General features: G+C 42.5%; 1 protein-coding gene across 1 annotated transcript; it reads right to left on the bottom strand.

The window, feature by feature from the left end:
* Positions 1–238: 238 nt before the first annotated feature.
* On the bottom strand, positions 239–27,797 carry atf6 (activating transcription factor 6). Its single transcript, NM_001278901.1, is given in 16 exon segments — positions 239–429; positions 4,970–5,054; positions 6,406–6,517; positions 6,668–6,747; positions 7,304–7,406; positions 7,508–7,603; positions 10,049–10,195; positions 12,159–12,250; positions 12,326–12,511; positions 18,403–18,572; positions 21,519–21,713; positions 21,878–22,001; positions 22,478–22,575; positions 24,938–25,016; positions 25,146–25,222; positions 27,695–27,797. Coding segments are annotated over 16 exon segments (1,938 nt in total).

Here is a 27,797-nt window from a genome sequence, read left to right on the forward strand (position 1 = left end):
CCTTTCAGCATCAGAGTGGAAAATGTCCTCGCTATAGAGAAGGACCTGAGGTTCAATGCCCCCCCCCCTCTGAGGTCGTCAGGGAAAAGTCAGAGCTGCCACAAACTAAAAAAAAAAAACAGCCTCCAGATCAGGAAAAGACCGACTCACAGCGGACAGATTAGACAAGATTCAAAAAACGGATCCAAAATCCTTCACATGACTTCAGCGACGTCTGGTTTTTGCTTCGACGGCGACCCTACGCCGACCCCACCAGGACCCCAACAGGAGGCGGAGCCTTGGTGTCCGTGGAGGAGTGCTGGTAGAAGGTGTCGTTGACCCGCAGCACAGGCGGGATGGTGGAGGAGCGGATGTGAAGGATCCTGGTATCGGTGACCTCACAGTCGATCTGCATCATCACGTGGAAGTCTTTGCCTCCGATGATGGAATCTGTGGAGCCCAGAAGGGAAGAGGGGGCCGGTTAATGTGGGCCCAAAACGGCACTGGTGCCCTTTTCATTCTCATTCTGCCGTTTTAGCCAAAAACCTGTGCTGTTTACCAGGACATAGTTTCTGCAGAGCAGCAGGAGTTCATGAGTTGTGGGCGGGGCTTTTGGTGCACAGAGCAACTCTGCCCCTCCTTCCCGTAATCCAAAACCCTTAACTCTGATTAACACAGCATTGTTTCAGCTGCTGCTGATTCACAATGAATTGAATAAAGAAAAACTATTTTTCTTTGAAAAAAAAATAAAAAGATGGTTTAAAAAAAAAACCCCACCATTTCTTATGGGAGGGGCTCTTTAACCTGAGGGTGGGGGTGGCGGTGGACGGTCTGGGCTACAGATGGAGCCCGGAGGTTAGTCATGCACTGGATTTCAGCAGCGTGAAGATAAACAAACAGATCCAAACGAGGCAAAGACATGCAAAGACAAAAGGAAAATCCCAGCAGCATCTAAACGAGGTCGTGTTCTTGTGCTGAGGGGGGGGAAGAATCCTCTAAATCTGGGCAAATGAAGAAAATCTGCAGTCGTGACTCTGGCTACTGCTTTAAAGAAACCACAAATAATGAATAATTGATTTTCTCTTAGAGCCTCATGGCGCTAAAACCAAGCAGATCCTGTGGATGGACGCCAACGCAGAGACAGAACCTGAACGTCAGCCTCTAGGAGCTTTTGTTCCTTCGTTTTCTGAGGCTTCTGCTGCATCTGTGGAGAGACTATTCCTCTGCTGGACCTCAGACCTCACTCAGCTTAGTTATAAGACCCTTAAATGGAGCCGGGGGTCTCTTTAAAAAGGTTTAAAGAGACCACATCTGTAGTAAATATCAGTTCTTCTGCCTTACACAGGACAGCAGAACACCCATCTCCAGCAGCTGCTGCATGTCTTTGTGTCATTTTACCAAACAGGTAAAGACTGTTTGTGCGTGTCACCAAAAACAAAAAGCACCACAGAGGATAACCAGCACCTATCCAACACCAGAAACCTTCAAAAACCTTCATCCAAAGAGGAGCTAATGGGAATAAAAGTGGCTCTTAAACGGGATGAAGAGCTTAAATCCCTCAGCAGTGAGCACTTCACTCTCCAACCGATATCTGCACAAACATTTCATCTCTGCATCATCGAGAAGATGAAACGCTGCAGTCAAGAGGTCACCTTTCAAACGAGTTAAGCTCTCCTGACATCTGGAAGTGTTCTAGAAGCTTTCAGCAGCACGGCGAGCAGCTGACGGTGGCTGATAAGGTTCTGACTAAACGGCTGCCTGTGATTGGGCTTCATTAAACTGAATATACTGAACCTTTTTCAGGCTGAAATGACAGATGAGCAAAGGTCTTTTTCAGGATAACTCGCGTGTTTCCCTGTGGTGTGATGTTAAAGACCCACTCTGATGAAAATACTGTTTTGTACATGTTTTTGAGGCATTTTTCTGATGAAAATTAAGCTTAAATTCACATTTCTGGGTATTTCTTTCTTCAAATCGTTGTGAATCAGGAGCAGACAGAAGAAAACGGCGTCTGAAAAAGGTCATCTTTGGGACGTAGGGTGAAGGACGGCGGTCTGGAGGAAGACGCCGGTGTGAGAAACGGATTTCCCTGACAGACTTTGTCGCCAGCAGACGGGTGGAAGAGACGTCTCAGAATACGCCTTCAGGAAAAACTTCACTTGTTGAACTTCTCAGTGACCAGTTAGGAACTTCTGGGCTTTTGGGGGGGCAGGGGGGAGCAACCGTAGTCTATAATCTAAAGCATTTTTTCAGAAGACAATAAACAGAATCACTCATGTATTTAATGCGACAGCAGTTCATAAAACGAGAAAGACTTTTGATGGAACTAAATCCGTTAAAATCAAGCGGAGGCTGTGGGCGAAAAACCTGAACAGCAGATCAGTCCATCTATATAAAAGCAGGATGTTGATCTGGATCTTTCCATTTAAAACCACTATTCCTAAATGAAGTGAGAAAAAACGTTAGCCAGGAGATGTCCTGGAAAGCTCCAAACCCGGACCGTCCGACAGGAACTCTGTTTCTTTTTACTCAACTTGTTCCGTTTAGTTTTTGTTGAAATAAAGATTTGACAAACAAAAAAACGTGATTATAAAATCGTAACACTCGTGGTGAAACCTGCCGTCTTTAGTTCTTGAAGGCATGACCACAGTTTCTGTGTCACGCGACTTATTCTGTCTCAGCGGTTTCAAAATAAAGGCATGACTCTGTCAAAATAAAATGATCAGGTGCATCAGATATTAGAGTTTGAGATGTGGCTAAATTATTGCAGCTTTTTGGCCTCTTTCTTTGTTTAAGTTATGTTTAGGTTCTTCAGGGAGTCATGAACCTTTTTTTAAAGCCATGATTATAGACACGAAACATAAAAAAGAGCTTAAAGGCGGTAAAAGTCAGCTCCTTCGTGGTGGGGGGGAGTCTAAGGGCAGCAGTTCTGAGTCGGACCCCAACACTCGGGAAAGCTGGCAGCTCAGGGACGCAAACATCAACCCAAGTGGGCTTTTTTTTTCCTTCAGAGGATCCATCTGTGAATCACGTCATGGCCAGAACATTTCTGCCCCTCGCCGCCATCCAAACACGCCGCCGCTGCCACTTGTTTGAGCCGCTTTGAACCTGGGGTCATTAAATAAACAGTCTGAGCCGAGTCCAGGTGGCTTTTCAGGGGTTTCACTTAAGAAAACGAAATGCAAATTCACGTCAAAGTTTCAGTCTCTTCACTTATGGACCACTGCATAATCCCTTCAGATTAGCAAAGTCTATCCTCCAGATGAAAAGCATTTAGAGATCGTAAGAAGAACTCCCTAAGGAGCAGCAACAGAGCTGGAAAGAATTACCCCGGCTGGAGTAATCACGCTTCCTAAAGGGCATCCCGAGTCTCCCGCTGGAGGAATGCCGTCCAAGGATCTAGATTAGCTCTAAACAAAGGCGGTCTGAACGTCAAGAGAAACGCGCAGGCTGTCATCTGTGCGACACATGGATGTTTGTGGATGAAAGGAATTTATTGGCTGGTTGTAATTTTTGTCCGTGTTGGAGGAGGAGCCGACAAACAGACGTAAAGGTTTCACGCGGGCAGAGAGGAAAACCCGGCTGTCAAAAGAACCAAAGTCTGGAGGTTCTGGAAGATGATTTATGAGGAACAAATGAAAAGGTTCTGGAAGTCTATCAGCTGGTTAAAAGAAAATGAAAGCAAGACTACAGATTTAAACGTGAAAGTTTCTTTTCTCAATCCAATAGTTTGGTTATGAAAACAAAAACAAAAAAAAAACTAGTGGCTTTAACTGCAAAAATAACTGAAATTGCACATTTCAGGTACAAAGACAATACTCTTTATATAAAGTACTTTACATAAAACACTGAAAAAAAAAACATCCAAAATATTTTTAAAAGGAAAACCAATGAATGAATTTGATGACGTGATAAAAAAAAATGTTCATGCACATTTTGTTCTACAGGCGACATGCTGTAGTGAAAACATCAAATCCTGCAGCCCGTTACAGCTGTTCACGTGACACGTGCACGCCCTTTGCATGCAGCCTGACTGCTGGAAATGAGGAAATTAGACAAAGTTTGTGTACGTGCACTTGCATATCACGTGCACACCCCATGGGTGCGGTCAGTAAGGGGCCAGTAAAACTTTTAAGAGCGGGTAACGTCCTTACAAATACTTCACGACACACCTACCACACGCACGACAATGGTACATTACATTTTCCTGACGTCCCTTGAGGTGGCCGTACGAGCCTCATGGGAACTGTAAAGCTACGCCAACACCACATGTAAATGCATGTTTGGGCTTCTGCGTTCAAAACTGGTCACTCTTCATGTGTCGCTACGCGAGTTCAACGGACAGGCGTTGAAAGTTAAACCAGTTGAACTTTGACCGATCAGGGATTGGCTTATGTATGTTATGTATGGATTTACTTAAGTATCGGCCATTTGAAAACTGATCGTGACGGAGAAATTCATCATTTTGGTTTGGACCTGACCAGAATTCTATGACACCAAGGCTATCATCTATCGGAACAGAGCTGAGAAAGAAATAGCCTGGAGCTACATTAACCAGATTGACACCGCTTGGACATTTTACACCAAAAACTCTTCCACCTGTAGGTGGCGCACATGCACGAGTATTGGGCAGTGACAGTCCAGTGTGAACACCATGTGCTAAACATTCGTTCAATGATTTGCTTTTAGCGTGTTCTTAAACACGAGTCACATGCTAACGAAGCTTCAGACACACCTGTGCTCTCCTTAAGAAGCGGCCGCTCTTCTCTATGACCCTCCACAGACCCGGACAACCAAAATCCCGCATCACCCGTACGGTTCTACGGTGCTGCTCATCTGAGCAGACGAAGAAACATGTTCCCTCATCTTCCCAGCCATCAACAAAGAGGACAACAATTAGACGTCCGTCTTCACCGCCATCGTTTTTCTCGTCGTCTTTTCTACCATTGGTTTATTTGGGGGAAGTCCTTTCCTCCTCTGCCACACTCACCGTTTATGTTCATTGCTGGCAACACCACAGACATCTTGGGTCGACTTCCTTTGTTGTGGTTGGTGGCGGGAAGCAGAAGATGATCCTGAAAACAAAGAGGAAGTGAAACATTTCACTGGCTGGGAAGTTGTTCATCAAGTGGAGTTTGTTTTATGAACAGACTAGCTTAGCCATTTTGGAGCTGTGACGCTAACAGACAAACTGTAGCTTTAATCATCGACTGTGTGACGGAGCGCATGCATTCACTGCCTCTAATTCACACAGCTGAACTGCAGCCAAGCACTCTGGCTTTCTGCCAACCATATTAATAGTTCTGGACCCCCCCATCTTGACTCAATTACCGTTAAAGGAGTGTAGATCTGAGAGCTAAATTCCACCAAATTACACGGATTTCTGCTTCTCATTCTTAATATTGCGTTTTGTGTTATTTGTTCACCAAACATGGAGGAAGGAGAAAAAAAGTCGGCCCATAAGGTTTATGTTGATCATTTTTGTGTCAAAGTGATTTTCTGTTGCAATGTTGATGATTTCTCTCTGAGTGTTGGAGAATGATGCGCTCATTAGACTCCTGTTACAGCTGCTGCACAGAGCTGGGACTTGGGTGAGTGAAGCCCCAATGACAAATAAATAAATCAGGATTAACCCATTTTTTTCTTTGGAACGTCTATTTTCATTTTTCCTATCAGGACTAGACTCAAAGTGAAGATTAGCAAAGGCTAAGCACTGAGAATTTCCATTTACCTGTTGAGTTTTTAATCATATTCCTGTTGACAGTGTTGTGTCACTTTTTCTATAGTAAAATGCAATAATCACATGTAAAAAATAAATAAATAAACTCCCTTTACAAATCACAAACTGCCTTTGCATCAAGAGAAAAACAAATACTACTTGATGAAAGTTAAATTTATAACAAAAACATTCCTACGAGGAAAAACCGGATGACAGCCACACGGCTTGAAGTCGTGCTCTGTCTGATCGTTGACATTTTATACATTTTGGCTACAGGAAAAGAGGTAAAGTGAGCGCAGGTAAAGAGCCGCTGAGTGGCGCTGCATCCTCGTATGTTGGGGAGTAAACTACCATCAAACAAAACTGAAGAAGAACAAAACAGGCTAAACATTTCTCTCTCTTTCATTTTTTTCCAACGTTAAAGTAAACGTTATTATTAACATTAACACTTTAACATATTTTTTTTATCAACATCCGAAAACATACTCTGACCGTAAACCGCTATTGCGGTTTTGGCAGATTCTCAAAATCGAATGGCTCTGAATCGAATCAGACTAATTGTTTGATCTGAAAAAGATTTACAATCAGTTTTATGATCACTGACTTCAGCGTAGTCCCCGATTTTGTGTCAGAGTGCGAGCTGGCTGGGATTTCTCCGCTCTAATCCAAGTTGCATCGCGGTGAAGAACTGGGAAAGAGAAACTCACCCTTCGGAAAGAAACCACGTAGAAAGTGTCCGCCTGACGGTTGAGCTCATCAAAAAAGTCGCTGTAAATGTGTTTTGGCGCGTAGTAAAGCTGCAGCTCGCTGCCAGGATTCCTATTGGGGAGAATTATGGATCAGAACAGCATAAAAAAGCACTTTTTTTGTTTTTAAGACAAAAGAAAATCTGGAAAAAGGATAAAAAAATATTAGAAAAATGAAAAAACGTCAAAGTAAGAATACAAACGACAGCAGCAGGTTACTCACCTCCCCTCAGTGGTTCCTGTGTACGGAACGGTCACAATCTGAGCGCTTTCTGCCTCTTTGCTTCTTTTTAAGTAGCTTTTCTGGGAGGGAAACAACATAAAACTCATTTCATTGGGTAAAACTGTAACATCTCCACACTTTAGAGACAAGAGGAACCAACATTATCAACAGATGCAGTTACAGAAACACAGTTTTAACAACAGAGACAGAGACAACAAAACATAGATTACACAAACTGTTCCATATTTGTGCAGTGTTAATCATTTCAAAGATCCACTGCAGATATTTCCAGCATCTGAGTTTAGACTGAAGCTGAAAACGGCAGTGAGGGGACCGTTTTCTTTCTTACATCGATGCGAGAACGCAGACTGGACATGTTCTGACAGATCTTGAAGAAAAAAAAAAAAAAAGTGGAGGCCACTAATCCCACAATGTTTACCGACTCCGGGCTGTCGGATTAAACTCAGCCTGAAATGATGTGAGGCAGAAAAATGGAGGCTGTGACAGGTGCTGAAGCGGCGCCTTTCAATTATTCGAAATCCCTCCACAGCTAAAGTTGCAAAGTGATAAATGACATTTTTTATTCCTGTGATCTGGATGATTAGATGTGGTTCTTAATCTGCTGCTGTGACTTACCAGAGTGGTCCTGGTGGGTCTGTGGGGGCTGCTGCTCACTCGCCTGGATTTGGTCTGCTCCACTTCATGACGGTGGACCCAACCACTGAGCTCGTGAGCAAGCCTATCAGGGTCACACAGCGTTTTACGGTTACAACTTCCATCGCAGGGAGAGGCAGAAGGAGCAAGAACAAGCCAAGACACCTGTAACGCTTGAATACTTACTCCATACATTTGGTCCTGTTAATGGAAGGTTGACAGGGGGGAGGTGGTCTGAGAAAGACTGGATCCTTCACCACCATCAAGGCCTTACGTCCAGGACTGAAACACAAGAAGAAAAGCAAAAAAAAGACACTTAAAAATAGCATTTCTGAGTTATTCTTTAGTCAAATTGTTGTGAACCAGGAGCAGACGAAAAAATGCAGTTTGCAAAAGGTCGTATTTGTGGCGTAGAAAATACACCAGGGTGTGAAGAGCCGTGAGCCAGCAGGAGAGCTTGTAAACAGAGAGCTCTCAGCAATTGGGGTGGAGCCCCGCCCACAACTCAGAGGTCAATTTCTAATGAACTCCTGCCTTATTTCAAAACCCATTAATTTCCAAACCTTACATAATTCAGTTGGGTTCTGGAAACCTCTTGACAAAACCTGAGAAAAAACCCCAAACAAAGTCTTTTGCTGCAATTTTTTGTATTAAAACAAACAAAAACAATCTGTTTAGTCTGAAAAAACACATGAAATTGAACCAAAGAAAATATAAATGAAAATAAAAAAAATCAATCAATTTTAATGTATTCATATTTTTAGGGCAAAACTGATTGAAGAGATTTATTAATGTCATTTGTTTATTATGAATTAGACATCATGTCAAGAGTCAATAATGGTTCTTGTTTTAGCTGAAATGCTATAGATTCTCCTAACAGGAAATCTAAAAGCACCATTAGAGTAGCAGTAAATGTGGCCACACTCATCATCTGCAGCCTTTCAGCTCCAAACTTCTGACCTGCATCCTAAACGCAGAGACGCGCAGCTCTAAATCTTTCAGACAGTCATCAGAAGCATGCTGCAGAGACGGCAGCACCGCCACCCAACAGGTTCCACCCAGTCTGACGCTGAAGACTCCACGGTTACGCCGCTTTTGGCAGCAGGACGCCACATTACAGAATCTTTATTTCCACAGCTATCATGTGGGACTTTAAGGGGAATGATTGAAGCGGATCATCCACATGAGCTCACAGCAGAAGAAGGGCTCTTGAGGTGTACAGCAAACACACACCTCCATTATCCCCCCCTCACACACACAGTCCACCGTGGTACGACCCGTGAGTCCAGGCCTCATCTTGCTGCTTTTCAACATCGTGGAAAAAGGATCTGCGGGGGCCCTAAGCTTGGGTTGCACATGTCCTCCTCTATTAAGCTTTTTGCGGCTGCACTTGGTGCCATGATCTGAGGCTGATGTGGAGGTTGATGTGTTCCTTCCTGAAACCCGATCCCGCTGATGAATGCTTTGGAGTGACGTGTGACCTGCTCTCCGTTTTTACCCCCCCGACACAGACTAGCACTGCCAGGGAGACAAAGACCGCCTTACAAACCCTGGGATTGGGTCATGTCTCAACACTGAAAGACTGAACTCAAAAGACCCAAGAAAAATAGACCTTCATCAACATCTGAAGCTTCATGTCAAACATGCCTGGACTAAGTTTAGCAGGATTCCAGCCACAGCCTGAGCGGTGGTCTGCAGGCTTTCAAAAGGCAGATGTTTGGACGGAGCCGCTAATCAGCTGCAAAGCATGTTTGGACGTGCGGCAATGAGCTGCACCGGCTCCAGCTGACAACATTCACAGGTGTATCCTGGTCTGAGGCGGTGTAAAGCCTTAGGCACACGCACCCATACGGGGGGTTGACCCATACCGGTGCAGGCTGCAGGTCTGTGAAGGGTTGTAGAGAAGAGCAGCTGCACCTGAAGAGGAGCGCAGTCCCCTTGAGGCCGCCTCAACGGACTTGAGGTACGTGTATCATGACGTATCCGTAAGAGTACTGAAGGTTACACAAACTTATGACGTTCTGGTGATGCAGTCGTCCGTTTCCTTACGCTTTACTGTAGTCGTTAGTAAGGAACGAGTACTGGCTCCTTACTGACCACCAGAATGCTGCACGCATGTGCACGTGGTACCTAAATATCAAAGAACGACCGTAGGATGCCTACACATACGACAATCTGTCTAATGTCGTCATTTCTAACAGTCAGGCTCTAATGGGCCCCCCTTGTGCGATCCACAGTAATTTGGGTGGATTTAAAAATGAAGAATCAGTTTGACACGCCTGCATCTCACCTGCTTTCCACTGCATGTGCACAGAACCGCACGTAAGGGCAGGTGCCACTAGTTCTGCATCAAAAGAGAAGTGGTCATGATCTGTGTGGTAGGAGCTACTGCCTAAAGTTTTTAGCCTCGTTCCTACATGGAAGAACTGACTTGCTGTCCCACAGTAGGAAATGCATATTAATATAAAATGATTTTTTTAGTGTTGTCTTGATGGAACAAAGTAAAATATTATTAAGTGCGAGTAGTTCAGTGGAACGATCAGATCCTCCTCCATGTTAGTTTGGGACTCCACCCACTGATCACGTCATCAACACGTCACGGGCCAAAACTGACTTTCTGACTCGTTGATGTGACGCCACGCACCACAGGACCCTCTGATACATTGACTTGGGATTCAAACCGGCCGCGCAAATCGCATTTGGTGTGAATTCATCTCAACGCGTTACCTGTCTGCTGCTCCAGAATGTGCGTTGCCAGGTTGGGGATGTGTCAGCCCCTCGGTCTCTGCCTCCGATGAAAAACCCAGCAGATGTCTGCCGCTGTGCTGCATGGGAGCAACTTTCAGACTGGAGTCTGGGCCTCCTTGAAGAAGACTGATGAGAAGGGAAAAACAAAAATGTTAATGTTTTAATGAGCACAAACTGGATCTGAGCTCTGAGTGCACACTGAAACCCCGCTGTGACACGTCAATACTCCGCTGGATTTAAAGGCCCTACCACAGAGGAAGGCTTTTCGTTTTCAAAGAGATCCGACGACACAGAACGCACAGGTACAGACACACAACAGAAACATCTGAGCGTTGCAACACCCAAACAGCATTTTCAGATGCAGACCCAACAAAACGATGCTTACATTTTTGTGGAAAAACTCATTCCCAGCAGAAAACATGAATAAAAAAACAAGGAAAACAAACAAACCCGTTGTTAGGACAGAAAGTGGAAAGGGAGTTTGACTTTGTGAAATTGCACAATCCCTCTGCCTGATGGAAACAAGCTCTTTGTCCCCAGAGTCGTTTTATGCAACTGGTCGTGATTAGTCACAATTATTACTAAAGACAGGAAAAGTTGTAATGTAAACATGTCTAATACCTTTGACCTTTTAAAAAAGGTAAATGTTAGCCAAAAATGGTGAAATCCTGCATGTTTTTAGGAACCAGAACAACTCCCTCAACTGGCAGACGCACAGACAAAATGATAATTACAGCACAATGCAACGGCTAATGGCTACGCTTTCCTTTTATTCAATACATCTGTATACTGAAAACCCCGTACGGTAAGTCCAAGGTTTGCTTAGAACAAACAAAATCTATTGATCAACACTCTGAAGAAAAAACAACCTTTTTCTGTATACAGCACATAACCCAAACACCACAATGAGTCACTGGATTTCCTGCAGGAATTAAATCCATGTGTGTTAACAAAGTTACGGTTGGGTAACCTTTGCAAAGCTCAACCTGTGTCATCTGCCATTTTCGGAGCTCCTTAGCTCTGATAAACTTTTTTTTTTAGAAGAATTTGCTGCAAAGGATGCTGGGAGTTCTAGGGCTGGGTGTCACTGCCAAGATACTGACTTAATTCAATGCACACACTCAAAAGTTGATTTACGAGTCAACATGATTTGATTAAACATTGATTTATTCTTCAAACGTCTATCCAGAACCAAGTTTGGTTAAGAAAAACTGTTTTCATAATCTGGGGATTCATTTGAACAAAGGCGGAGCTAAAATTGGGAAACATTAGATTAAAAACCGATGGAAAACAGTTTTTGTTAAAAAAAAAAAAAAAAACACCAACAAATACCATTAAATCAGTTTTTTACCAAAACTCTGTACCGCATTAAAACGCAGAAGCGGGTGCTCTGTTTTCGGATATGTCGTTCATTTTTATTCTGTTCAGTTTCGCTGTACATTTCTAGCCAATCTTTTTACTTTTCCCGCGCTCATGGGAACAGGTGTGGCTGTGAAGGTGGGTGGAGCTTCAGCCAAAATGCCAAAGGCAAAGCCAGTGACAGTTCGTCTGTACTTCACATCAAAAGACTATTTCAGCAACCTGACGGATCAAAGTGACGCGTAAAATGCTCCGAAACAAAGACGTGAAACTTCAGCGTATGTGAAAACAGAGACACGGTGCTGCAGTGCAGACAGACAGGAAGAATGAAATAAAGTATCTTAGGCAGATTCAAGCGCTCTCCTTCACCCTTTTGTGCTGCTTCGTCGATTTTTCTTCATTTTTGAAGCAACTTTTTGAGCACCATTTAGGTACTGCAGCCGGTTTAAAAGTACCGGTTCAGCGGATAAAACCCTTGTGGTACCCAACCTTAGTCAGAGGGAGCCTACCCGGCTACATAAGGGCGATGGTGGGATACACCATGGGCAGTTCACCAGTCCATCACAGGGCAAGCTACTCCCCCCAATGGGCAATTTAGTCACCAACAAACCCACAAACCAAGTTTTTGGAGTGTGGGAAGCAGCCGGAGAAAATCCAAACTCCACAAAGAAGCATCCAGTCGGGATTTACCGGAACGGAGGAATCCAGACATCAAATGCCTCAAACTCACCTCGTTGGTCCGACATTGAACACGAGGAAGACCAGGACCACCATGAGGGACACGGCTCTCCTCTTGGGGGCAGTTGCCTTCAGGACTGTGTTCTGCAGGAAGAAGGCAGGAATGCGTGAAGGTGCAGACGTGCAGGCCGTGGGGGCCTGTTGGACCTGCACACCCACCTCACTCAGCAGCCCCTCCAGCTGCTTCTTCAGGTTGCCGTTCTCAGACTTCAGCACCTCATTTTCCGACAACGCCACTTTGAGGCGAGCTTCCAGAGAGAGCAGGTACTCCTTTTTCTTTTTCCGAGACAGGGATGCCGACTCTCGGTTCTTTATCATGCGCTGCTGCCTCTGGGACAACTTGGACTGGATTAAAAGAAAATAAAAATACAATGAAACACAGAACCAGAACTGCTTTTACTCGTCTCAAATCTTTCACTTCTACTTCAAAACTATCCATATTTAGAACCCGCTGAATCCCTTTCGAGCCAACCCAGCTACTGCTGGAAGAAGGTAGGGTGCACCCTAGAACGTCGCTGCACATTCACATGCACACCCAGGGGCAATGTATGTTCACCAAATAACCTATAAAGTATGTTTTTGGACTGTGAGAGTGCCCAGTGAAAACCCACACACGCACGAGAAGAACATGCAAACTCCTCACAGAAAGATCCAAGTCGGGATTCAAACCAGGGCCTTCCAGGTGGGAGGCAAGAGCGCTAGCCACTACACCACCATGCAGCCCGACTCAAAAGCAAGTGGATGGAAAGGCTGTTATTGTGAGAAAGCAGAGAAAAATGGACTTGGCCAACAGAATTGGCCGCAGATGCGATGTTCCCCTCAGTATTATGACAGAATGTTTACGCTCTCATGCCATTTAGGTCAGAACATAACTTTAGATTCAAATGTGGAAGTTGTGGTGAAGTCACTCGAATCTTGTAATGGGACTGAGAGGAGAAAAGCATTCACATGGTGGCATGCAAACGTACCTAAAGCTTGCAGCTAAAGCTGCCACAGAGATTATTTATGGCTTCTATTAAAGCCAAAAACAGCCCCAGCTGTCGCGTGCAAGTTCAAAATGTGTTGGCACAAGAAGCAGCAGCAAAAACTGAGATAAACCAGGCAAAGTCTACAGGTTTCTCACTAGGCATGGCTGATATTTACCATTTCAAATCTTTACGTTCGTCCAAAATCTCCTGCTTATAAACTTTAAGATCCTGCTCCTTTAAAGAAGCGTTTAAAAGTGCGATAAAAACTTCGTTAATCTGTAAATAAGTTCAAATTTAAGTCATTCGTAAACTCAAAAATATATGGTCTTTGTTAAGAGCAGCAGATCTTCCCACTCGACACCAATGATGTGAGAATTGAAATGAAAGGTCTGCATGCAAACCCAAACATCCCTGTCCATCCGGCCCATCCGGACCCCCCGTGCCCCTCTTCAAACACTCTCCCCGAATGAAATCATCAGATCTGGTGCCTAATAGGACCTCTGACGATAAAGTTATTTGAATCTCTGTATTTGTATTTCTGTCTCCTGAGAAACCCTCCTGTCTCCCACCCCAAGTCTGGGAGTCGTGCCACCAGCTAAAGCCTGGGAAAACTGTAAGAGAGCAGTTACCAGGGACTGGAAAGCAAAGGGGGGGTGTCCCGTCACCTCCACAATGAGGTTCGGGGGGGGGGGGTTAAGAGGGCACAAACAGGCCGGTTTTGAATAGGTAAGACGGCAAAAGTGAATCCCGTTCAAACTGCCGGGAGTTGATGGGAAAAATCAACAAGCCGGACCAGGAAGGAGTCCAGCTGCTCCGAACTGGAGAACAACGCTGATGCTCAAACGGGCCTGGGTGTGAAAAGGGCTAGTGTGACTGATAAGGGGGGGTTCCTGCATAACAACTTCTCAACAGATGATGTGAGAAGAAAGTTGGCAGAGAAATAGCAGACCATCTGACCGTCACGGTGCTAAAGAGGAGCTCCTCTGTCAGAAGACAAGGAAGTGACTTCATCTTCGTTTGTCTATTTAACAGTATATTTATGTTAACATCCCTGAAGACTAAAAAAACTGCCAAAAGTGACCTGGTTGTTAGGGCTACTTAGATATTGATAATCTGCAGAAACTGGTCTCCATGAAATCTCTGCAGCGGGCAGATGGAGCTCAGGAGCCTCAGCAGGCTGCCCTATATAGGAGAAACAAACCTTGGTGGAACGATGAGGGTGAGGTTAGCGCCCACGCCTCGTAAAAACTACAGAAACATCAACAACAACCAGAAAACCCTCCACTTCTGGGAGAGGAAGTCCCCCAAATCAGCAGGAAGTATGACACGCTGAGGGCCAAAGCCGACAGGGACCTTCAAAGCCAATAGGCTCCTGTTGACCAGGGCAACCACGACCATCGGGGTGTGGGACATCATCGTAGTAAAAGAATAAAGACTGATGTGTTGGGATAAACATGACATCTGAGCAGAAGATCAGATACCGTTTTTTTGCTACGCTAATGTTAGCTTGTAGTTGTGAGGGGCTGTAAGCTAGCAGGAGAGAGTGTAAACAAAGTAATGATGAGATGTCAGCATGGGTCACTTCTGCGCCAGCAGTCCCATCAACACGTCTGAGGCTAACTTCTGATGACGCTCTGCAGAAGATACGGCTTAAAGAACGACACAGGTTTTTTTACTTTGGCTTAAAAACTGCACATTTATAATTTAAAGACCACTGGGAATGCTTTTACAAAAGATAAAAATGTAGTTGGAGTGGGACTTTGAGCTACTTATGGTAAACAAAATTTGAGATTAAATATGTGATGTTTAGGGTTTGATTCACTAAAGCAACTGTCCTCTTCCTTCATCTCCACTAACAGCAGGATTCTGGACTGCACACATGGAGGTGATGCATCCACACTAAATCCCTGTCTGCATGGGAGCCCATTACGCTGACCCAATCCCATGATGGCTGTTTACGGCTGTCCCGAAAGCCTTCGCTCTGCTCAACACCTGCCAGAAGCGTGTAATCGTTAGCAGCCATTTAAACACCCAGGCTTACACGGGCCAACAGTTGAGCGGGAGCATTTCCACACACACACACAGACACACACACACACACACACACACACACATACATATATATATATAATGATATAGCAAAACCACCTGGCACAGGGAGGGCATCTTTTCATTTCATGAGTCCAGTGAGCGAGCACAGCTGCAGAGGACGGGGGCGCACACGACGTACACATATCCTAAACCCACCGACGGGACACTAGGACAAAGTTCACCTAAAGTTCTTCCATAACTACCACATAAATCCTGGAACGTTTGTTTCCAGTCATTTAATTACATTCCGTTGGACTTCACATATGAATTTTTAAACATGCAGGTCTTTTTTATAAAGAAATAAGTGATGCATCAGCTCCACAAATGCAGCCTTGGTTGTTCCCTTCAGCATTAATGCGTGCAGACCCTCCCTTTTTTTATCATCTATTGTCAGCTTTATTGACTTGGGTTAGGCTGAGAAACGCCATTGCCGTGTTGGTTTTGGCCTCTGGAGTTTAAAACCTTGACACTATTCTCTTGGTCTGGCTAAACGCACGCGCCCACGGTTCACTATAATCATAGTAAATGAACATTAAGATCGGTTGTCTAGACCAATAAAATTAATGATAAGGACATTTTTGGCTCTTTTCACATAAAATGTTATAAATCTGAACTAAAATGTTAATTTTACATAAAAGGTAAGACATTTAAAGGTGTTTTCTGCAGAATAAACTGCATGACCTCCAGTTGAAAACAAATTAAGTAAGCTGTTGTGTGAGGACTTTGTGGTCTGAACAGTTACAGCAAAAATTTTTTTTTTTTTTTTTTTTTTTTTTTTTTTAACTTGTCCTGTCCAACAGCTAGGCAAACAGATGAGAGCTGAGGGCCTCTTGTGTTGGACATATTTTATTCTAACAAGAGGGGTTATTCATCTTCAGACAAACCAAAGGTATGTCTGAATAAACCCCTTTTGTAATTGAGGCCAAACTTTATTAATTTCAATCATGTTTGAAAATCTTTGGTGTTGGACCGGACGGAAAAGGAAAGAGGGGAACAAGAGAGAGGGACGTTAGAGAGAGGGGGGGGTAGGAGGGTGATAATAGGAGGGGAAGGGGGGTAAGACCATGAAGCAGCATAGAGCAGACAGGTTTACTGGTTGTTTATCGTTACGGTACGGTTCAAATGTAGTACAAAAAGGGCGGGGCCTGTTCACACACACTCAAATATTATCAACACACCTGCTAGCCGCAGAAATGTCCACATGTCAGCATGCACACAAAACAGATAGTGTTCACGAACGCATACCTATGCCTTTAAACCAACTAGTGTGAAATCTTTCATTCATTCAATCATGCAAACTATTAGTGCAAAGGTGAGCTAACACCTGTGCTCAGGTGAGTGTTTATGTTCTTCTAAAATGGATGGTGGAATGTGAAAAGAAGGAGGAGGAGCGCCCAGCCACCCCCACACCCATACCCCCGCCGCAGCAGCAGCGGCAGCCGGAATTCCCCCAGCGCCACACGGGAACAGGCAGGGAACAACCGCCCCCCGGGCGACCAAGACCGCCACCCAGGCCAGGGCCAGCAGGACCGCCGCGAGGCCCCCAGAGCCAGAGAGCAGGGAGGCGCAGAGGGAAAGAGAGCGCCGCCCCAGCCCAGCCAGGAAAGCAGCCCCCCGCCGCGCCGGAAGAGCCCAACGCAGGGCCCCACCGGAGAGGGACGCCCACAGCCCCAGACGAGCACCCCACCACCACCCAGGAGTTCCGGGCATCCCCCCGCCCCGACCCCAGGTACGAGCCAGGACCCCCCAAGGGAGACCCGTTACAGCAAAATTTTAAAAACAGACCAATAAAAAGACCTAAAATCCTTAAACCAGCGGTTAAAAATGAGGGCAAAGCAATGCAGCACCACAAACGTGACACTGAGGGCATTAATGGATTTAAAGTCCAACACTGATCATCTTTTGATATGTTTTTAAAGCGTTCCCACAGCTGTCTTAATTATAATGATGCCATTTTTTAGCCAGAATAAACAAAATAAAAGTGTCTTCTTGGACACAGTTTTTGCAAAGCGGCAGTGGAGCTTTTTTTACGTCACAAATAAGCTGTTTGTTACACAGCATTTTGAATAAAAAAAAAAAACAACTAAAAATGCTATTTTAAGCTCAATTTCCTATATTTGTGTCCCCCATCGTCAGAATAAAGCCACAAAAACATGTTAAAAAGACACCAAAAACACCATTTTCGTTACAATAGGTCTTTAAATATGGAGAGTCTGCAGCTTCAAAAATGTTTGGAGCACAATATTTGCTGTGACAGTTATAATAGGGCAAAAATGTAAACGGACAGGACATATTTCAGTTTAGTGCAGCTGTCCTGATACCCTCCCCAGAAGCAGAACATGCAGGAATTACCCCCACCCCCCAAACATCCACTTCTGTCAGCATCCAAAGATGACTTAAACCCAAAGCTACATATTGATTGGTTTGGGTTATTTTTGCCTGGGGTTTAATTGAAAGATTAGCAAAGTATTATTTTTGAACGACCGTCTAAGTAAACATTTATGGGTCAGAAGGTGTTCTGCACCGGTCCATTTGTTTTAGATGGCACCAAATGAGGTCAGCAGCGTTCCCAAGCTTTGTAAAAGCTTTTCCATCAACAGATCTTTCTTTTTTTTTTTTTTAAGATACGGGTATATTCCAGAACAATGACTTGGTTCACTGACACAAACAGAAAAAAAGAAGAAGGCAGAGTTTTCACGGGAAGAGACCAGACCTTAATCCTGCTGAGAATGTTTGAGATGAGTGGTTAAAAAAAAGAGGTAGCAGCTGCGCAACTCTCCAAAAATCTGGAGTATTTTTTTCTCCTTTTTTAAATAAACTAAATGTGACAACACCCGTCACGTTGTCCTCCTTTCTTTGCTGGGAAATCCTCGAATGTTTGCGCGTCGCACGGCTGCATACAAGGACATAAACCTTCGTCCCCGTAAAGAAACACAGCTGCCTTCTTAAAAGGTCCCTGATACTTTGTCAGCATGGCAGAAAGAGATTAGAAACGCTAACGGCTAAGGGATAAATCTGGCAGTCCAAGAAAACCAACAACAAACGGGATGCAGGTCTACGCACAGCTCAAACGGTGCCTTCCATTATGCCATGACTGTGTGTAAAGTCATTTAAGTTCAACATCAAAACAGGTTAGCTTTCTAAACAACAACCACAGAAACGGGTCGACTGACTTACATCGTCGTCTGAGGAGGGGGAGCAAAGTTGAACGGAGACCAGTGGGGGGGCAGCCACAGAAACAGGTCTGTCCTGGCTGAGGGTTGTCATGGCAACCACACCGCCGGAGATGGCCTGTGGCGTTTGGATCTGCAGCAGCTGGCTTGGCTGAGACAGAACGATGGATGGACCTGAGGAGGAGTTTTCATGGTAAATGTTGTAACTTCAGCTTTTCAGAGCATCGGTTTTTGTTCATTAGTGAAGGTTATGGTTTCCCTCAATATTCCAACAGTCCCTGAACGCTCTTTGTGTTGATATAATTTATAAAGAAAAAAATTAAAAAAAAGAATAAAAAGGTAAGCTCTTTTTTCCCCACCATTGAGAAAAGAAACTGCCATACATTTTTAAACTTGGCTCTAAATTGGATTTATAAAAATAATGTTTTACATGTGAAGGAAGATATTTAACTTAGGGTACTTCAAAAAACTACTGTGAAAAATACCGATATAATTCTGCAGCGGCTGGATAAACACTTATGTTAACTATACTATACTCAAAAACATTTTAAAACATTAAAATAAAGGTTAAAAATGTTCATTAAGTTGTGTTAAAATTTCTACAACTTTAACCTTTAGAAGATTTCCAACGAAAAACATACATTTTAAGAAAGTTTAAAGAATTTGAGGACTTTTTAAATAGAAAATGTAAGTTTGAATGGCTTCAAAATGTATTTCATAAAAGGTTTTCAGGAGAAAAATCACTCTGTGATAAAATAAGAATAACTATAAATCCTCGAAGCTGATGTTCGGACATCAAATTGCTGTCTCCAGAACTTTTCTGCCTGCATGTTTCTGCAGACACCGTTTCATAAATCCTACGCAATAACACAGTTTTATCAGGAATCAAACCGGAATCCTCAATAACTCTTTCACTCAGGATAAAGAGTCTCCAGCTGCAGATGGAATCCCTGGTTTTCCTCCAGCTCTTCATCCTCGGCTAACCGCTAGTTTGAACAAAAACCCCTGTGTTTAAAGTACAGGTGGAGAGGCTGTTTGCCATCTTGACCCTGGTTTTTAACTTCCACATTCCTCAGAAGTGTGTGAGTTATGTGACTGAACACACAGATGCACATAAACACACATGTCCACCTTTTAAAGAACTCTGTTTATAATCATGGTGAGCTGTTCCTAAAGGAGCATCCCAAAGGAGAATCTTCACCCCTCTGACTGGGCCTGTGCTGGAAACCCGGCTTCCCTGCGGCCGTAAACAGTCTCTCACTGCGAGGTGGGGCTGTGCTGTGTATACGAACGCCAGGATACTCGCAATCTATTCCTAAAAATTCAAGTAAGATTGTTTGTGACCAACGAAATCCCTGATTCGTGATCTATAAATTGATAGTAAAGTTTTTAAAAAATATACATCAGGAAAGGCAATTATCGCTCTAAAACTGCAGAATAATGTTGGATTTTGAGTTTATAAATTAATCAAACCAAATGCACTATACAGTCAATAAATCTTCATAATAAAGTGTCGGTAAAGGTTCTCATTTTCAAAGTAAAAGCATCAAGTGTTTTTGTAGATGTTAAAAATTAGACTGAAGTTCAGTTTAAGTTAAGTTTAAGTTTATTCTTAATGACCGATTTTGATTTGAATTTTGAAAATAAAATTAAAATAGTGCGAAAATCTGGTGATCAATAATTGTTTGTTGTGTACTATTGGGCCTCTCCTTGTATTGAAGAATTATAGTACTGTATAGTATTGTGTTCTTTTTATGCGTCTGTGTGATGTAAACTTTTTCAAGCTCTCTCTGCACCCGGCAGGGATCAATAAAGTTATTTGAATTTGAACTGTCTGCTAATGTGGTGGAGAAGTCGTATCGGAAAGCGTCTGTAAAAGGTTTGTGTAAAGTTTGTCTGTTGTCATTTTAGAAGAAATAATTGTGAGTTTTTTTCTAGTTGTTACATTTCTATACAGGTGTTGCGTTTTCACTTCAAACTTAATAAATTCACTAGTGAGAATTTGATTAGAGTATCGCTGATCTTGATGTTGTAGACATTAACAACTAACTAGCTAAAAATAACTTTTTGTATTCTAACTTTACCCCAACTCTGAAGTATAAAAGAGCCCAACTTTTTCTAGGTTATTTTAACTCAAAGAAAAAATAAAAATAAAATAAAAACTCCAGGAGAATGAGACCAGTAGAGCCCAAAATATTTGCTTTGCTTAAAAAAAGTTGCCCAAAAATATATCCCAGCGTGAATAACCCTGGAATTGGGTTAAAGAAATTCCCCTAAATGTTTTAAGAGTGTAACGATCCACAGAAGTGCTAGCATGACTGCTAGTGAACAACCTGGCAACACACCGTCCTAAGTTCAGGTTCAACACCTGCAAGAACAATTTATAAGTCCAAGTTGCACGCACTAAAACCACTTTTGTTATTTACAAATAAATAACAGCCGATCGTATACTCTTTAAAAATGTGAAGTAATCCATAAAAATCTTGTATTTCTTTGTGCTCCCCAGCTGGAACTATTCAGCTAAAAAGAATAGAAACCAGAACTTCTTGATGACGTCTTGATCAAACCGATCAGCCCAGTAACAGACAGACAGGAGAGCCAAGTCTGTTTGAGAGGTCAGATATCCACCCACTCAGGTCCAGGGGAAGTATTTACCCTGGCCTTGGTATCACTGATGTAACACGTCAACTGAGGCCAAAAAATCTAGAAAGCCAGAAAGATGACGACTCCATTACAAGACGCACAAAGAGACGTATAAATACCCCTTTTATATGAAAGTTATAAACAATTTTGATTTTTTTTGCTCATCATCTGCCATTTTATTATGTTGGCCAAGTTGGACCACATGTGGGTTAAAAATGTAAAGTCATCACCACCTCACTATCTAACAGCCACCTTTATGAAGCCAAAACAACATTAGTAACTTGGATTTTGGCGCCATCTGCTGGTCAAATTAGCATTTTTACATAAAGCATTAAAGATTTCTATCAATAAGAAAAAAGAAAGAAAATAAAGATATTCAGAAAAATTAACTGCAGTGCGTGCCTATGGGTTCAGTTCTGCATTGTAATGGAATAAAGAAGATTGATGGAGAAAACGTGTTGCAGTGTGAGCTCTCACCAGAAGGGGGCGCTGGTTGGATACTGACTGGAGTTGGCTTGACCACAGGCAGCACAGTGGTCTGCAGGGGCTGGATGATGATCGTTTTGGGCTGCAGGGTGGCTGGAGTTGGAGCCAGCGGCATCGCCGTAATCACAGGTTTGGGCTGGATGGAGATCTTCGGGCCGGTCTGAATCGGCCTCCTGAGGGGCTGAGCTGATGGGAAGATGTTTAAATAAAGATTTGGATGGGGCAAGACACGAAATCAACTCATGTTGTTTTGCTTCTCAACATAAAGCTGATCTTTTCTTGAAGAAGTCCATTAATTGGATGCATTTGTCACTTATTAACGAAAGGTCCTTGGTGGCGTCGGCGCTCACCTTGTGTCGCTTTAGTGGTCCTCTTTGCAACTTTCTTGGGAGGTGGAGATACTTCAGAAAAGCCACTGGAATCTGAGCAGACTGAAAGCGGAGACGGCTGTTGCTGTGGAGACAGAGCCTCATCCTAAAGAGAGAAACAACGGTTTTAAGTAACAATGGTAATTCTATGAAACTGTCGAAGGACTTGTTAAAGACTCGCTGTGGACAAACGTGTCCTTGGCTCGATGAGCAGACGGGAAAACTAATGTGCATCTGGCTGTGCTGAGCCAGAGAGCGAAGTAACCCTCATCCTTGTTTTGACACGCTGTGAAAACATCTGCCATCTAAATTATGCTAATGGGACTAAAGCTGCCAACGCCTTTTTTAACGAGTAGCTTAGACTGACGGGGACTCATTCCTATGACAAGGTGTTTAAGGCAGAGTCGTGTGTGAGTGATGCAATCCAGGGGCACAGAGCAGCTGTTACCTACACACCAAACAGGTGAAAGATTATTTATACTAAAGACACATGGAAATGCAAACAAAAAAGGAAGGCATTTGCATTGGAAATCTGCTTTAGAACAGACCGGGGAAGGCCAAGAGTTCAAGGCCATGGCTTACTTGAGAAGAGTACGGCGACAGCGCCTCCACGGAGGACGGCGAGGGAACAGAACTGAAGGTGTGAGCTGGTGAGAGCGAGTCCTCGCTCATGCCGCCATCTGGAAAGACACACAAATGTTAGGACACTGTGTGCAAATGCGTTCTGCCCTCATTCACTTCAGCTTCACATCCTTCACATTACAAGGCAGTTCCCCTTTCTTGTCATTTCAGGGATTTTTTTGTGCAGTTTTGCATGCTTTTTTATTTTTTTACAGTGTTCTTCATCTTGATCAGCTGAGCTGTGTCTCCTGTACAGAATGCTTCAGCTTGCTTAACTGACATAAATCCTCAATCTCAAATATTTGGTTTCACTTATTTTGCTATAAAAGTTTGAACTTTGAGAAAGAAAACTGTGAATATGTTTGCATTTGTCTGAGAAAAGTGAAGAAAGTGAGGAGTTTTACATCCTTAAAACATCTAGAATTATGTAAAAAATAAAGATGAATCCTGGGTGGATTTTTTCTTATCACAGGTTATTTTTAGAACGTAACTCCTGGGATAAACAAGGAGCCACAGTACATCATACAACAAAACCTAGAAATCTATATTTTTATAAGCTGAATGGTCAACAAGTTACTGCTAACTATTGAGTTTATGGGGAAGGGGGGTCAAATTTGACCGATAAATGGAAAAACGCTCGGTGTGAAAGGCAGGAAATGTTTCCTGAGAAACACCACTTCATACCAGCGGTGTCCTGATCAAACCACATGGGGCCGACCACGTGGTTGCAGACTCCATCGAAATCGGATGTCGTCTCCCGAACAGGGACTCGGATGTTTATTTTTTTATTATTTTGATCAGCGCTGTATATTTCAAGCTTGTTGTTTCAAATAAATGCCCTGCTAGAAGTCTGCATATCGTGAACAGATCACGATATTTTACTGCCGTAAAGCGCAGCGGAACATGGCAGCAGCTTGAGCAGGAGGCTAACAGAAACAGCTCGGTAAAGTTAGCAAAATCCGAATTCCTTCCCTACTCACTACGTAGTGCACTATATAGGGCGCTCGTCATTTTGTAGTGCTGTCCGAATTCCAAAATCCAATGCCCTAGAAATTTCCCAGAAGTCTCTGCAAAAAACCAGTGTGCATCGATGCTCACTAGATTGGTGAATATAGACCACAATGCATTGCATCGGAACAATTGTCAAAAAATGTATTATTTTAATAAACAATCAACGTTTTCATCTTCAGAAGACAGTGGACTCATAAATAATAGTCGCAAAGCGCTCATATCGATTAGATTTTAACTTCATGAAATCGATGATGTCATATCCGCAGTCTAAAAAAAAAAAAGTAGTGAGCATGGTGTCCAAATTTCTTTTAAAATTCAGGGCACTACAGTGCTGCACTATATAGTTTTCTAGTAATTAGGGGTTAGGGTAGGAATTCGGACATAGCTTTGGACTTCAGGGGCTCAAAAACTTAATAAAATGTAAAAGTGACTTGCATTTTGTCTTGACGCAAAAAACGACATGCAAAGGCGACAGAGACGGCAGTGAGGTCCTGCAGAACTACAGTTTCCAAACTCTCTCACATGACTCGCTTCTAATTTATTTTTTTTCTAGGTAACAGTTGCACTATTTTTACTAAGATGTTGAAGCTACGTCACAGAAGTGCTCTTTCCAAACTGTAATAATAAAAGAAGGGGAATCAAATAAAAATAGGGACCAACCTGAATCAGCTTAAAACTTTTTTGTTTCATGTTTTAAAATTGTTTTACAAAAGCTCGGGACTCAGTATCAAAATCACGTGACTCGGAAGCCGGAATCGGATCAGGACATCTTTACTTTATACCATGTTCAAGTGAACACTATTCTGACAGGATGCAGGGTGTCCATTAAAAAGTGACAATAGACACTTAATAAAGTAGTTGCAGTCAAATAGCCTGAATGTTTCTTTTTTTTATTATATTCCTTATTATTTGAAGAAATTGTTTGTGTGTTGATCCTCATTTATTGAACAGAGTTAATGGTGGATATTTTGATCTAGGGAAATACTTGTGGACTTTGTTACTTTAAAACAAACTTTGGCTTCATCATCTGGACAACAACAAGCGGTAAGAGGTGAACTTTCTCTCTGAACTGATACTTTGGATCACTAAACATGATGTATAGCATATAAACCCCTTTCCTCCGCTGGTTAGTCCCCAGACACCAGTTTTAGCAGAGCTAGAGGCAGGTTATTATGACAACACGTCCCAATCAAATTGTCCGCTTCTTGTGAAATACGACTAAAACATTAAAAAATACAAGATTTAAGTACCAATAATTAATTTAATTTCCCCTGGTCGAAGAAAAAATGATCAAAAATCGGACATTGCGGAAGACTGTTCCCGCCTCGCCTGGTATTATCCGTTACACATCTGTTAAGATGCTGCCACCATGTGACAAACTACAACACATCAATCTTCTGACTGCTGTACCTGTGCAGGTGCTACCGGACACGCCCTCACTCCACTGAGGAATATCGATATCAAAGTCCAGGTCGGGCCCCTCGGTGACCTGAAACCGCAAACGATGACAATGAAGATTTGTGCACACAATACCAACAACAGGATTTGAACCTATACGTTTCCATTTGGCTGATGGTGATGCCTCTAAATCTGGTAAGTAAAAGAGCAGTTCACTCACATAGCCAGCACTCTCGAGGGCCTCCAGCAGGTCGTCTGCATCTCCCAGGTCATCAAGCTCATCAAACAGACTTATATCTGAGTAAACAATGACAAACACTGGAGTTTAACGATGTTCAACTACTGGATCCATGCGATAAAGATCATGTATGACCTATCAGCTATAGAACAGAATGGTGATTTCAAGACGAAAACGGCATCAGCAAGGTCTTCTCTGGATCCAGATTTCATGACGAGACCTTCAAGTCTCCAAAAATTTGAATAAATCTATAAAACCACAGCCTAATGGCCTTATAGAACCAGAGGTTTTTCTAAGTCAGAAGCACAGACTCCATTTCTTTCTTTGTGTAAACAGTTGGCTAAGGATTTGATGGCTACTAGTGTCCCAGTTTGCAGGATATTAGTATGGCAGCTTCCGGTTACTTTTTAAAAACAACATTTTTTTTTTTTTTAAAAAGCGGATAAAAGGATTTAAATAAAACCTTAGTTGTCAAGGACCAGAGGAACAAGTAAAGAAAAAAAAAACAAGCTCAGAGCCTCTAAGAGTCCTTTTCTTTTATCCAGAAATCCTTTCAGTGCTCAGCACCCAAGGGCACGAGGCAAGGATCCTGATTTCTCTTATATTTTGATAAATCAAATCAGCTGCTACGCTTTGAACAGATACTGAACTTGTCAACAGCCGTGATGCCAAGGGCAAAGCAGACTGAAGCAAGCAACATATTCCGCTGATGAAAGTCGGTTCCTTTCCCAAATGGAGCCTGAACAGAAAACCCGTCATGAATACTAACCTCTCCGTCTCCCCATGAAATATTAATTTTTCCTTATTGGAACATATTTGGAACTCATCTAAATAAGTGAATATATTCAGAGGATTCCAGCTTTATTTGAGTTTTTCTTAAGTTCTTTTCAAATGGATTCTTAATCACGTCTGTCAAATTTAACGAGGGGAAATAATTTGAGTTATAATTGTTTTATTATTTTGATGCTCAAAAGCAGTTACATAACTGTGTTTAATGAGGAATGGTGACTGCAGGATCACATCATGCGATTTAGAAAAAGGCCGTTTTTATCTCAACGCCTTTAAAAATTCTCCATTAATCCTATGTTTTTCCCCCAGAACGGTTCATCTGCATTACAAACTCCCAGTGGAAAAAATGTGCTGCTGTCTTGTGAACCCAACTAGTTTAAGAAGTTCTGTAAAATTTGAAGGTTTTTAGAACAAACTTTCAAAACATTGTTTTTCCTTTCTAAAAGCCCATTGAGACGACTATTGTTGGAATATTGGGCTGTATAACTGAAACTGAACTCGGACCAGAATATATGGGTTAGACGCTTCCTGTAGCCCTGGAATGTTTGACATTTTTAAAGGAAAAGTTCTCATTTCCTGAGAATGAGATGAGGCTTGTGCATCAGCTCGGACGTGGAAAAAAAGATCCAAAACACAACACATGAGTTCATAATGGTTATGGGTTATGGTTATGCCTTACATCCTATTTGACGTGTCCTCAGGGACGACACTGAACCCCACATCACTCTTGATTTCAATTCGTTGGTAGTGTGTGTACATAGGTGAATGGGACTGTGACGGTAAAGCACTTTCAGCCTTTATCAAGGTAGAAAAGCGCTATACAAGTATACGCCATAAGTATACGCCAATTGTTTTCATATTACAAGCCATGCAATATAGACCAATGCAACCACTGGAAACAGGATCGGTTTACTCCTTTGTTCATTCATATAATTAAACTCCCAGTGTATTTACATTTTTTATAGAATGAAAGCTAAGAAAAAAAAAACAATGAAATGTAAAAATAATGTTGATTGTATTTACTATGAATGGTCTGTGTTATTTGCAAATTACACATTGGCAACTGTAATAATAAATAACTAAAAAGAGACTTTAACACAGATTTAGTGTAATTGTGAGTTAGTTTTGTTAGTTTTTTTGTTTTTTCTAAGAAATGACTTAGTTTTACAGATAAATAATTTGTGAATTGAGTGTTGATTAAAAAGTTTTGTATCATATTATGTAAGTATCCATTATAAAATAACCCATTTACATGAAGTGGTTCATCAAAACCTTAAGAGAAAATATAATTATGTAGGAGATCGTCATCATTATTACACGTCATGACAACAACTAGACAGCCACTATCATGTGCCTTTAATAGGTTAAAATTGCATTTACAAAAACGAAATCGAACTTAAATGCAGAGTATTTTTGTCTTTTGCAGCAATAACTTTGACTCTATATCAAAAATCCTACAGAAGTTTGCGTAAAAACACCGAATCAGACGTTTCTTCCATTAGCGGTTTCAGCAAATTACGTCATTTCAGCATCCACAGCTAATGCTAACCGAGGAGCTAAAGCTAACCAAACAATACGTTTATTAAACTCATAGACCAACAGCTTTAAACAACAGGCATGTTTTAATGTAACCGCACAGTTTTATTCACTATTTAACGCAAATTAGGACATAAAGTAACGGGTGTGGAGCAGTTGGCCCCTTGTCTGAATCTTTTTCTAGAAAGAACGAGCGCCCCCCTTACCCCACTCCTCTCCTCCGTGGTCGATGGAGGTGATGGCTGCCTCACTATCCATAACTGGGTACTGCTGATGGTTGGTAAAGTCTAACATTAAATCTGTCGACAT

The sequence above is a fragment of the Oryzias latipes genome, chromosome 4 (genome assembly GCF_002234675.1).
Source record: "Oryzias latipes chromosome 4, ASM223467v1".
Classification (NCBI taxonomy): domain Eukaryota; kingdom Metazoa; phylum Chordata; class Actinopteri; order Beloniformes; family Adrianichthyidae; genus Oryzias; species Oryzias latipes.